We start from the raw sequence: 13,143 nt of genomic DNA on the forward strand, positions 1-13,143 counted from the left end.
CATGCTTGTGGGTATACGGAGTTGACATTTTATTACCGGTACTATCTTCTGTTTTTGAATGGTACATAAAGATGGACAAGACTGTTAAGTTTGAAACTCTTGCTCTTGGAAGACCTTTCATTATATTTGCAACAGCATTGTGTTGTGCCCTGTAAGAGCGTACAAATGTCTTTGTAGACTTGGGTTTCAAAACGCTGTCAGGAGTTAAACACTCCTCTTTACAATGCTATCAAGTAATTATACATTAGCAAAGAAAAAATACTAATTAGGCATGAGCTAATACACTTATCCTACAATTCATTTCACATTGTGCTTCAGGTTTTACAATACAATATTCCCACAATATGAAATCTTCATGAAAGAATTGTATGCCTATTGATGATTATTACACAAACCTACTGCACAATAAATTCAAATCGGTACACAAATGCTCATGTTTAAAGGTTTGAAAGTTCTCTTTTAATGAAAATATTTTATGCTCGTATAGTATTTCTTGTTAATTGAGTGACATGATGTTTTGTATGTTTAACACATACAGGTAAGAATTTCCTGTACTGTGTACATGTGAAAATAAGGAACCTATAATGTAAAGCTACTACAGTGTGAAATCATCCAAATTTAATCGTTTTGTTTTCCCGCGTTAATGTCGAACAATGGCTGGCTGTCCTTTCATTTTCTGCTTGAATGCCTTACTGACCTATTAGGTGTGATTCCTACCTGGATGTAGAAAGAACTTTATTCTTAAAAGGAATTTACATGAGTCTATCAACACTACATGAAGCCAAGACCTTTTCAGAGTACAGGGATAGAGCACTGTGACAAACTTCAGACTAACTAAACTACATACTACATAGTGAGTCCACATAGACAGATTTGTTTGAATGGGCTCAAAGATGATTGCAGGGGACATATTGCTGAGCTCCATTTTTGTCAAAGGACTGGTGCACCATCTAGAGTTTGCTCAAGGTTTGTTAATGCTAGGATTGGCCCTGGAAGCCCTGACTTGGGTTTATTTATGGATATCTGGGACAAGTTGAACAGTTGTAGGATTTTTTTAATATATATATATATATATATATATATATATATATATAATATATGTGTAATTTACTTACTCGCCTCTGGCCTGTCAGATAAAATGCCTATAAATATACTAGCTTGAGTCATTTTATTGGTGAACTGTTGCAATCGTAAGCTAGTGGCAGCAGGACCATGTACTGTACCTGCGTGACGCCAAATGTGACTGTTAACACCAAGCATACAGCAGGTAAGACTGAAAAACATTGAAGGTTATTACTGCTGAACAGAGTGTTCACAATGAAATCCCTAAATAGTATTGGCAATTAAGTTCGTCTGCATTTGCAACTACCTGCATGCTCCTACACTCGTTTCTGCCAGTGTGCATTTGTGTGTGCTGGCTGTCTTTAAATGGCAATAAGAAAATGGCTAATGAGTTCATCGCGCCTTTAATTTCCATTTTCTGTCTGTCTTTGGTGCAGGAGTTATAACTTTTATATTTTTTTCGATCCCAGATATAAGAATGAATGTCCGTTTTGAGTCTGCTTAAAGGTTGGCAAACCAATTTTATAGTTTGTTGATTTCTATGTTATCTTTTTCAGGATAATCTTTCAATTCAGTCTCCCATATTCAAAAAAATTAAACTTTGTTTCATTATAGATACGTTCTCTCCAGGAGCAATTAGAGAATGGTCCCAATGCCCAACTTGCCCGCCTTCAACAGGAGAACTCTATTCTGAGGGATGCTTTGAACCAAGCTACCAGCCAAATGGAAAGCAAGTAAGGAACAAGGCCTATCCTGTATTTGTGCGTTTTCCACCATCCTCCCAATGTATGGTGTAGAGACTGTACCCCTGATTGCTGCCACACGTTTGTGGTAGGTGCCATGCTAATTTCCTATGGAAGTCTCCCCCATTCCTCCACATCCCATCCGCTTATGTTTTGGTTCATAATATTAAGACATTTTAAACCACATACTGAGAAGCTTTATTCTAGTTTAGAAGAGTCTGTGTGATGTATAATTTGTGCCCATCAGTCAATCATAAGCACATTAACATATATGTCTATTTAGTGGCAAAGCCTAACTTCTCCAGGATTGCGGAGTCTTTTGCAAAACCTACTTGTTTACTGCCATGGGAGTGTACAATTAAAAAGTTACCAAAATAACTTTTCTGACTTGCATACCCTGCATACTTCATATGTTACAGTAAATGGCACGTCAGTTTTGTTAACATTGTGTCCTAAGCTCATCTTGCCTTAGGTATTTTTTAAGCACCATTAGTAAACCTTAATTAAATCTCTCAATTTTACTGTATGCTTCAGAATGTTAAAATTTGACATGTGCAGTAAAGTGCACTCTCTTGATATACACACAATTTTTTGGCCTTTTGTCCTCATGCTGCATAGGCTTTTGTCATTTATTCAGAATTAACGCCTGAATTTTGAAGCTAGAATTTTATAAAAGAAGTTGGTGTGCCACCTTGTGCTCATAATGGATAGCACGGCAGTTTGTGTCTATAATTCAATGTCCCAAATATTTGCATGTATTGTTATGAAACTTTCATTACTTTTTTAATCTTGGAATCCATCAGTCAAAGAAATTCTAAAACCGTGCCTTCAAAGTATTTGCCCCTTGGAAGTTTTTAATACTTGATTGTTATATAATATTGAATCATATTGGGTTTAACTTGTGTTTTTTGACACTGATCAACAGACTCTCTAATGTTAAAGTTAAAATGGATCTTAGCAAAATAGTCTAAATAATTTGCAAATATAAAACAAAATATTTGTGAAGTGTTCACTTCCTCAATTATGACACTGGCCAGTTATCACTGATGTAACCAGTTAGCTTTAGAAGTCACATAATTCAATGAAGGTTACCTGTCTGGGTTTTTTATTTACTGTAGCATAAATGGACCTTATCTGGAAGGTCCTGCTTGTTGGGAGTCAATATTGTGACCTAACCTACACAATGAAGACAAAAAAACGCTCCAGGAACTCCACTGAAAAGGTGATTTTTAAAAAGCACAAGTTCAGGGGATGGACACAACAAATTTTCCAAGTCACTGAATATCCCTTGGAGTTTAGTTAAATAAACCGTTAAGAAATGGAAAGGGTATGGCACAGCTGTAAATTTGTCCAAGTGCAGGCCATCCACAAAAACTGAGCGATAAATGTAAGAAGGTTAGCGAGTTAGGCCATTATGAACAGTGCCTAAGATTGGAGAGATTGTTTGGACAACCATGGTTACCGGAGTGCTTTACCAGTTGCAGTTTTATGGAAAAGAGGCAAAGAATTTTTTTTAACAGAAAAAAATATTCCGAATTTGTCAGAACATGGGAAACTTGAGACTGGAAGAAGGTTCTAAGGCCCGATGTGACTAAAATTGAGTATTTTGGTCATTTTAACTAAACACCATGTTAAACATCCAAAACCACAGTTAGAGTATGGCTGGTGGCCACATCGTGCTGTAGGGATGCTACTTTGCAGCAGTTTCTGGAAGGCTTGTGAGGGTAATTTAATTTAACAAAATACAGGGAAATCCTGGAGTAAATCCTGAGGCAGTCTGCAAGAAACCTATACGTTGAGAGAAGATTTGGCATAAAGCCAAAGCTACACAGGCATAGCTTAAAAATAGCAATGTCAATGTCCTAGAGTGGCTGAATCAGTGTCTAGATCTCAATCCAAATGGAAATGTGTGCCTGGACTTTGAAAAAGGCTGTTCATTCACAATCCTCATGCAATATGACAGAGCACGAGCAGTTCTGCAAAGTAAAATGGAAGAAAATGACACTGTCTAGATGTGCAACACTGATTGAGAGAAACGTGTGTACACATACTCAAGGGCTGTCATGGCTGCCATTTTACTAAATATTAACTTGAAGAGGGTAAATATGTATGCAACAATTGTGTTTTAGATTTGTAATTAATTTAAAGCACTTTCCAGAGTTCTGTTTTCAGTTTGACATTAGTCTTTTTCTGTTGATCAGTGTTAAAGCTAAATTTAAATCCACTCTGATTCAATGTTTTATGTGTAAGCTTCCAACGGGTTTACTCTGGCTCAAATTGTGCATTGGGCAACTACACATTAATATTCATTTCTTAATGTAGAAGTGTATTTTGCTATTGAGCTGCAAGTGTAACCAGTGAGTATTAGGATTTGATATGGCAATAGTTGTGCAGTGGTATAACAAGATGAGAACTTACTGTATTTCCACAAATCTAACACAGTGGGCAACTTTGACTCCTGTCATTTACTTTAAGGGTGCTATGTGAATACTTGAGATAAGAAACTGTTATTTCAAAGGTAGCTAGTACCATTTACGCGATACCCTATTTTCTAACCTAACAAGAAAATGTTTACGACTTACTCTTGGCATCAGTGTGACATGTCACAAATTATACATAATGAGGAGGTATAACAAGATTGAAAATATGTAATTTTTTTTATTCTGCCTCTATGTAATCTGAATACCTGTAATTATAATAAATTATTGATGTCTTCCCAAGGTATTTGATAGGCTTCAAAGCTACTTGCAACTTCTACCACTTACTTTATATACTGTAAAAGGGAAAAAAAAAAATCTTAGACACTTGTCATTTTGTCTACCTTACTTGGGTATAGGTTATATTAGTCTATCATCTGGCATCCCTGCCATCAATGCTAATGTAAAACTGGCAAAACAGAACTATTAGGCAGTAGTTTTATTCTAATGAAACCTTTGATTTAATTGACACCTGGAAAATGCAATGGGTGAATGAAGAACTCCTCCTCCTGCAGATATATCCAACAATGCAAAAAAGCAGGCGTGTTTGCGCCCTCAAGCTTAATTACACCTAAGCCTCTGAGAGAAGGAGAGCATTCCACTTCAACTTAAGCACATAAATTACTTTATTAAATGAATGCTGCAGACATCTAAAATGTACTTGTAACCTTTGTTTTTAATTGTACGCCTCAAGTCTACTTCCTTTACCATATAGTTTCTAGTAATTGAAGTGGTGTCACTATTGCTGTTTGGGGTGGGGGGGGGGAGATGAAAACATTTGTGTGCAACTGCAGGTTTAAGACCTGGGGCCTCATGTATAAATGGTGCGTACGAATGTTTCCACGCTGAAATCGTGATGTATAAAACCTAAACTTGGCGTGAAGCCACGCACTTTTTCACAGGAGCTCCAACCTTGGCGTACGCAAGTTCTCCACTCGGTTTTGCAAACTGGCAGCACCCAGCGTCAAAGCAGTGCTTTTGTTCCAGTGTGGTTTCCCTTTCTTTTTTTTAGATCCACATCCCTGATGCGGCTTTATCATATACACTGAAACTAACTGCATATTGTTTATTAGTTTAAGGCATCTAATTGTAATTTAACCTGTAACAATATAATGGCCCAGGGAATAGCCTAAGCATTCCAAATACCATAGCTGTTTTAGCGTTGTTACTCTCACTGCACCACCTTTTTCTTTCAGCTGCTCCCATTTAGGAGTTGCCACAGTGGATCATCTTTTTTTCCATATTATTCTCTCTGCACCCCTCGGAGTATTTATATCACTATATCTGAGTGGGGAATCGGAGATCTACAGCAGCTGATCAGAAAGAGAATTATCGGTATACAGCATCAAGCACACGCTGCCTCAGCCATGCTGTCTTTTGAACTGTTGTCACATGGCAAACACTTCAGAGCCTTTCCTATAGGGACCTTGCGGTTCAGAAACCGTTTCATCCCAAGAACTATAAATGTACTCAATCAGTTCAAGTGCTGCTTGTAGAACTGTTTGTACTTAGAAGTACAATCACCTCACTGTAAACTTGCACTACAGTTATAATATTGCACAACCTGAGCCACTTTATAAAGCGCGTATTTACATATGACGATATCCTTTTTAAGATGAAATGCAGCAAAATATGTTATACAGATAAAACTTTTAACTTCATTTAAATCTATATTGTTAATAATTAAACATGTAAGGACATGGTGCCACAGTCCTAGCAAGTAGCTGGTGCTCCGTTCACGGATTGTTCTTCTTGTGACACTGGATGGATAGAATAATTAAACATGTACTACGAAGATATTTAAATGTTCCTTAAAAGCTCTGAAGAATCGGCGTTCTAAGCTTACATATGGCTTAACGTCTATTACAGAGCTGATTGTGTGGCGATTGGGTATTTGGAGAAAGAAAAGTAAGGACAGGAACTGGGGGTTAGTACGTTTGAAAGAGACAGTACTTCTGTAATAAATTTCATCGAAGGTCGCGAGTGGTGCAGCAAGCATCTTTTGTGAGACATGAACAATCCCTGCACCACCGTGTTCCCATGTTTAATAACATGCTGTAACTCCTATCATCATGGAAATATCACGTATACATCTCAGTATTTTAATTATTCACAGAGCTGTAATATTATGAATGTAATGGATTCTGTGTCTTGTCGGAGGAAGAGAAAGCCCGGAAGCACGTGGTGATTCTCTCTCTCTCTCACACACACACACACACAGAGCACATAGAAGATCAAATACAAAACAAAGCATTTAATGTGCTACTTTAGTTACAATAGGATTTGAGAAACTAGTAAATTAAACAATTTTAAGATGAAGTTTATAATGTTCTACTTTAATGACAAAATAAACTATGTGATTAAAGTTGATATTTCGGGATCAACCGTGTACCCTTAACCCCCCCCCCTCCAGTACCCTAATAAACTTTCATATGACACTCAGACGGTGGGCTACGACTCGCCTTTTCACAGCAACTTTGATATCTGAAAATTTTTTTTTTTTATTTCGGGCACTGTGCGACTTTGTGAACTTGAGCTTTCGAGTTTCTCCGACATGCTATGTCACTTGATCAACTTCCTTTTGTTGTTTATACCACTATTTAAACCAACAAATACTACGTTTTTTCCTTGCCTCCACTTGGTATTTGCTGAAATTCTTCTATTTTTCCCTCGTGCTTTTGCCATTGTCTTTTCACAGAAGGCTGAGCATAAGGACTGTTTATTTATATTGATTCGCATATTCAAAGAGGTGTAATTCTGGGAGGAGCTGGGGCGGGACAGCAGGCGCTTGCTTTTCACTCTGACCGGGATTTATGTAGCAGAAGAACGTGGAAGTTGGCGTTCGCAGATTTATGCATCTGGATTTTTTTGTGCGTACGAACATTTCCGCTTTTGTGCTTATGCCATGTTATAGTGCGAGTTCTACACACAGCATTATACATGAGGCCCCTGATCTTCTGTGTGAGGTTTCAGCCACTATTCCTGTGCCATTCAATCTGGTGTTGTGAAATTTTGATTACGATGGTCTTTGAATCAAAACTTTACATTATCGAGATGGGTGACATTTGTATACATGTATAGCCCTTATAGTCCTGATGTAGTATGATAGCAATGGACAGAAGAAATGCACAGAGGGTGCTGCTATTTGAATGGGTGAATGCTGTAAAAAGTTCATACAAAGAAATGGCAATGATACAGTGGCATTATTAATACTACATCCTCTTGTCTTTTATGTTTGCTTTCAATGTGGAGTTTTATCTGTGACCGTGTTAATTTATCTCCTACATCCTAGTGACATACAGGTTAGGTTGACTCCTAAATCTGACCTGACCTAATAGGAGTGAGATTTCTGTGATGGACTTGGACCCCTTTTCAGTGTTAGTTACTACAATATGACTGGGGTATGTTCTGGTTCCTTGCTGCTCTTCATTGAATAAGCAGGTTCAAATGTTGTATTGAGTCCATGGGTCGATGATAATAAAGTCCTCAAATTAGTTGATAAAGATTTGACATCATTTTCAAAAAGAAATGCAATGAGTGATCAAAGCATAATGGTTTTGTGTGAATGTCAAAATTTGCACTTTAAGTTGCAAGAAAATTATGCCTTGACATATGTCTGCTTTTATTTTCAGGCAAAATGCTGAACTAGCTAAACTTAGGCAAGAATGTACCAAACTAACCAAAGATTTGGGTGAGAAATCTGATGCCTTCCAGAAAGAAGAGCAACAGAGGAAGGTGCTGGAAGCCAAGGCAGCTGCCTTTGAAAAACAAATCGGCCAGCTTCAGGTACAGGTAGAAAGATGTTTATAGGGAGGGGTGGAGGAGCTGAGTGCTTAGTGTCTCAGTCCATACTCCACTCCAGGTTATTTTTTTTTTTTTAATTGCATTCGGAGCCGTTATTTGCCAAGTGATTAAGTAGACTATGTATGACCTGTAAACTGTAAAATAGCTTAAATGATGCTAATTTTCTAATGGCAAAGGATCAAAAATATTTTTTTTTGTTTTTGATATGTTTACTTAGTAAAGCACAAGGTTGTATTTTTGTTCACTACCTTGCCATATGACCCTAAATTTGCTTAAAGGGTGGGGGGTGTGGTGTTGTGGGTTTTTTGTTTTTTTTTTATTACATATTTTCGTTACCCCGTGCAGTTTGTATTGATGACCAAGAAAAATTTAGTCCTGATTTCATACATAATAGAGAGAAGTTTTGAAGTAATTGAGCCCAATGGTGACCAGTGTTTTACATCAGCAAATATTGTGAAAAACATCCAGGGTGGGAGGAGTCTTGCATTATTCGATTTGCATAATCCACGTGATGGTTATCAAGTTGTATGCTCAGTGTGCAAACCATGTTTGTTTTATTTTTTTGATAAAATATTTTAAATAGATATTTCCTTTAGTATTCGTGCACATCATAAGCAGGAAAACACATTCCCATAATACCGAGCTTTTGAATCCATGATCTCCCTCTGCCCTTCATTCATTGGTCAGGAGTTCTGTCTAATTTTACTTGATAAATGTTGGCTAAGAATTCATTGTGAATATGGACCTTTTAAGTGAAAGTACAGTATTTAGGATCCTAGTTTGTTTTGCTTCTCTGTACTAATGCAAAATGTGACTTTTATTTTTTGACTGTCACAGCACAGACATCAAAATTAGGTAAACATTGTGGTGTTCAATGCAAGGGCATCCGTCTAGTTAGGACTTTACATTTGCATTTATAATTGTCTGAAATCTGAAACCTTTTTTACATTATGTATAAATATTAGTTACTTTTCACAAGATTGTTTTGCGATTTTTATTTTTTTCATGGATCTCCAAATGAAATTTTAAATATCTTTCAATTGGTTTCCTTAAAATTTGAGTCTGCAGAACCCTTTTTATATAAATAAATGAAATAACAGTGAATGTTGGAGAATGGCATTGAATTTCAGCATTTCTAAAGATCGCTGGATAGAATATTTTACCCTCTCCAAGCACTTAGCAGTGACTTAACTCGATTTGGAACAAACCTGAAGCATTGGAATGCTTTTAAGTGTCCTGGACCCATGTGTTCTGGAGGTAGACTTAAATCCATGTTTTTGGCTAAGTGAGCGAGGGTGGGGTGTTTTTGGTTTTTATTTAAAGTATCTTGAATGATTTTTTTGCTTCTTGTAATGGATATGTGCTTTTGGCATGAAAGGCTCTTAATAAAATGCTGATTCATTTGTTGAAACAGGAAGCTTCATTTAAATTGATATATTTCTTTTATCCAAGTCTTCACAGCAGGAGACTGAGGCTACCCTACAAAAGAGGCTAGATGAACTTGGGGAAGAACTCCGAAAATCTCAAAGCCGAAACGCCAGCATCCTGGCAGACCTGGATAATGCCAAGCAAGGGTTGTTGGGCCTTACTGGTTAGTATTTCGATGAGATGGTGCTTCATGAGATAGTAAATTCTAATCTATATATATATATATATATATATATATATATATATATATATATATGTGTGTGTGTGTGTGTGTGTGTGTGTGTGTGTGTGTGTGTGTGTGTGTATAATTTTATTTTTTTAAATCATGGAATTGCATTCCAGTAGTCTTAATCACATGTTTTAACTGATGTAGTTTTGGTTGCTCAGTGATGTCCATTCATCTTCTGTGACTGTCAATACCTTACAACATCTTACCTGCTCAAACTGAAGACTTTTGGCAATATAAATCATTAATACATGACACAATTGTCCCATGTAAAGGTGATACATAAAAACAGTCAGAACTCACTATCTGAATCGCATCACTTGGGCCTTTACCATCTGTTGTGTTTAGACAGCTGCAGTCTAATAAGATCCATTTTTCAATTACAGTAGTTAATGCTTTACATTTTTTCATTCCTAGACATAGATCCATTAATGCCAGATTACAATCCATTAATTTTATGATTTAAATGGCAGAGGTTTTTTTTTTTCCTTCTTCCTTCAAATGAACAGAAAATATACTTTGTGAAATGCTATCGTAATTTGGGGAAAAATGTTTGTCCACACACTCTTAAAGGACCATAGCAGCCATGTGCAAGATTGGGATGTGTTTTCTATACAGGTTTCTGTGACAAGGAGCAGGCACTTTATGCATATTACTTTATAGAAACATTTGACAGGCCCCTTTTAAATGCTGCATTGTTGTAAGTTTTGTAGGGTATTTCTCATGTAGCCTACAGAGCACCGTTACATTCTTAACTTGCCAACACAGTGCAATATGTACACTAACCCGCACCACATTTAGTGAATATATATTCTGAACCAATATGTCAAAGAGAAGGAACTTCTCATTTTATTTAAGTGAAAAAATGTAACTGAATGGAATATTCTTGCCTTAGACTTCAAACCCTTGAGGACACTACCCCCCCTTATCTGTTTGTTTTGGACTGTTTTTTGCTATAGAACTTCAGGCTAAGGTGGCTGCCACAGAAGTGGAGGTCAAGCTTAAGTCTGAAGAGGTGGGGAATCTGCAGAACAAGCTGTCGGAGGCTGACAAAGAGAAAAAAGAGTTGGAAGAACGGATTCGGACAATAGAAGCTCTACTAGAGGCTGGCCACAGTAAAGAAGCTGAGAAAGACTATGAAATGGAGGTGGGCACTACCTGCAGCTTCCTATTCTTTTGCATGATCTCTACTGACCTGACTATTTTCTGCTGGTTTTAAGACTGACTTGGATCCATGAGTTGAATTAAAGAACTGAAATGCTGTTTAAGTTCAGTTGACTTTTTTCAAACCGTCACGAACGGGCATTACTTGATTGGTTAAGACTTTGTTTCAGTAGAGTGTTGGCATAGCACAAAAGGTTACCTGAAATGGTAATGATTTTTCTTACCTTGCTATAGAAAAAGCTTGGTTAAAAATGTAAAGCATAAGCAATTAACTGTGGAATCATGCAAGACCAGGACAGTTTCAAAATTGATTAAAAAAAATTATCCTGTGTATTTGTTGCATGTACAGTATATGCCTACATGGACACACCCTTTTTGTATAATAAATCCTATATAAAATTTTTTTAAATCTTAACAGTGTAACTGCATATTTTTGTGATTAATTGAAAACTGAGAAAATTGAGCAAAAGGCTTCCCTCATTAGAGTGTGAATTCTTTAAAAGTATGTTTAAATAGCATTCAGATGCTGTACAGTACAACTGGGCAAATCCAGATTATTGTGGATAATACAGCATTATATGACATGTAATTTATTTGGTTAGTCCTTTTAGACCTGCTTTACAAAACCTAGCATCTCAAAGTAGGCAATGAGGGGGGAAAAAGTGATTAGAAACTACTTATGTAAATGTTGCAGGTAAACCTTTGCTTTCTGGCCTGTATTTTGTGAGGTTTGCATCACAATTAAACCTTGTTCATGAAGCCTTCACTTAAAGGCCATGTAGCTTGGTTTATCCCAGATTTGAAATGCTAGAAAAAAAAATAATAATAATTCAACCATTAAAAAATTAAAACGCTAAACCTCTATGGGGCAACTGCAACACAAGGCAAGAGAACGTGTCTGTTTCAGCAAGAAAATGGCAATTTATTGTACAAAATGTAGTGTTTATCTGTGTCTAGTGGTGAACAAATTGTTTCAATGACTGTCATGAAAAATTAATTTTGAAAGTAAATATTTGGTTGAGTACATTATTTTGTACATTCATAATTACAAATTATTTACTTGTTGGTTCAGAGTGAGATACAGCATGTGTATGTATATAATTTTATAAAAATTTTAAAAACCTGCTCGCTTCACTCCAACCACTTTGCCTCTCTGCTGCTCGCATTGTCAAGGTGGTCGGTGGGGCTGAACGCATGCTGAGGAGATGCGGTCTGATCATCTGCTGTCTTTCTCCTGCTGCTGCATGTTCTGCTTGTCACGCTGCGTGTCGATCGTTTAAAAGCCTGTACAGCAGCTGTCCTTTTTGTCTCGCTGCCTTGTCTCGCGGGACGTTAAATTGTCTTCCGAGAAAATTGCGTATCGAAATATAATTGCAACTGCAGAGTTTTTGTTTTGAGAGATTGTTTAGGTAGAAGAGACTAAAGGGACACAATGTTACCCAAAAGGGGAACACCTTGTGCCAAACAGCTTTGCAATGCTATGGAATATGAAAATCTAAACTTGATAGCTGACCAGTGCACAAAAGATCATCAAAAAATGTCTTGGTTGTATATTGTACAGTTTGTGTGTGTGTGTGGTTTTTTTTTTTGTTTTTTTTTTGAAAAAAATCCCTAAAGCAGCCTGTTTTTATTGATGTGTAAACAAATTTTCATTCATGTAAATACTTTCTGTTAAAAAATTTTGAAATGTTTATACTCTCAACTAAACTATCATTTGAAGCTTCTTTATTACATAAGCAGAGTACCTGTAACTCTGGGTGCAATAATGCTTAAAACCCCTTAGGGCATAAGAGGTTAAGTAATAACAATTAATTGACCAATTGGCTGATTATGCAATCATGCAAAGTAACACCTGGCGATAAGCAAGTCAATGCATGCCCCCTTGTGGATGGTCTGCTTTTGCCAGTTTATCTTATCGTCAGATCTTATTTTTTGTTTTCTTTTTCTAGTTGTGTGGTGATTTTAATTCGAATTTGTCACATTGTTGAATTATTTATTAGTAAAGTGTCAACATTCACACTAGATTTTACAGTTTTTTTTTTCTTTGTTTTTTTTTTAATAGCGTGTCAGAGCAGAAGAACAAGAATGTCTACAAAACAGGTGAATTTATGTCAACTGCTCTATTTTTGTAACAATTTATGCTTTTATATACAAGATTGTCTCAAATATATTCACATTTTAATATCCATTTAATGATCCACTGTGGAGTGAATGTAATGCAACAAGGAAATATTAATTA

The 13,143-nt window shown here is 36.5% G+C and overlaps 1 protein-coding gene across 4 annotated transcripts in view; it reads left to right on the top strand.

Moving 5' to 3' along the window:
• LOC114666140 (ribosome-binding protein 1-like) overlaps positions 1 to 13,143 on the top strand; it is a 114,119-nt gene that overhangs the window by 47,387 nt on the left and 53,589 nt on the right. For all 4 annotated transcript variants that reach the window (XM_028820885.2, XM_051919642.1, XM_051919643.1 and 1 more), the window contains exons 6-10: positions 1,678 to 1,796; positions 7,915 to 8,068; positions 9,539 to 9,677; positions 10,700 to 10,887; positions 12,967 to 13,004. In XM_028820885.2, the coding sequence (XP_028676718.2) occupies positions 1,678 to 1,796; positions 7,915 to 8,068; positions 9,539 to 9,677; positions 10,700 to 10,887; positions 12,967 to 13,004 (638 nt within the window). The remainder of the gene's footprint in view (positions 1 to 1,677; positions 1,797 to 7,914; positions 8,069 to 9,538; positions 9,678 to 10,699; positions 10,888 to 12,966; positions 13,005 to 13,143) is intronic.

The sequence above is a fragment of the Erpetoichthys calabaricus genome, chromosome 15 (genome assembly GCF_900747795.2).
Source record: "Erpetoichthys calabaricus chromosome 15, fErpCal1.3, whole genome shotgun sequence".
Taxonomy (NCBI): domain Eukaryota; kingdom Metazoa; phylum Chordata; class Cladistia; order Polypteriformes; family Polypteridae; genus Erpetoichthys; species Erpetoichthys calabaricus.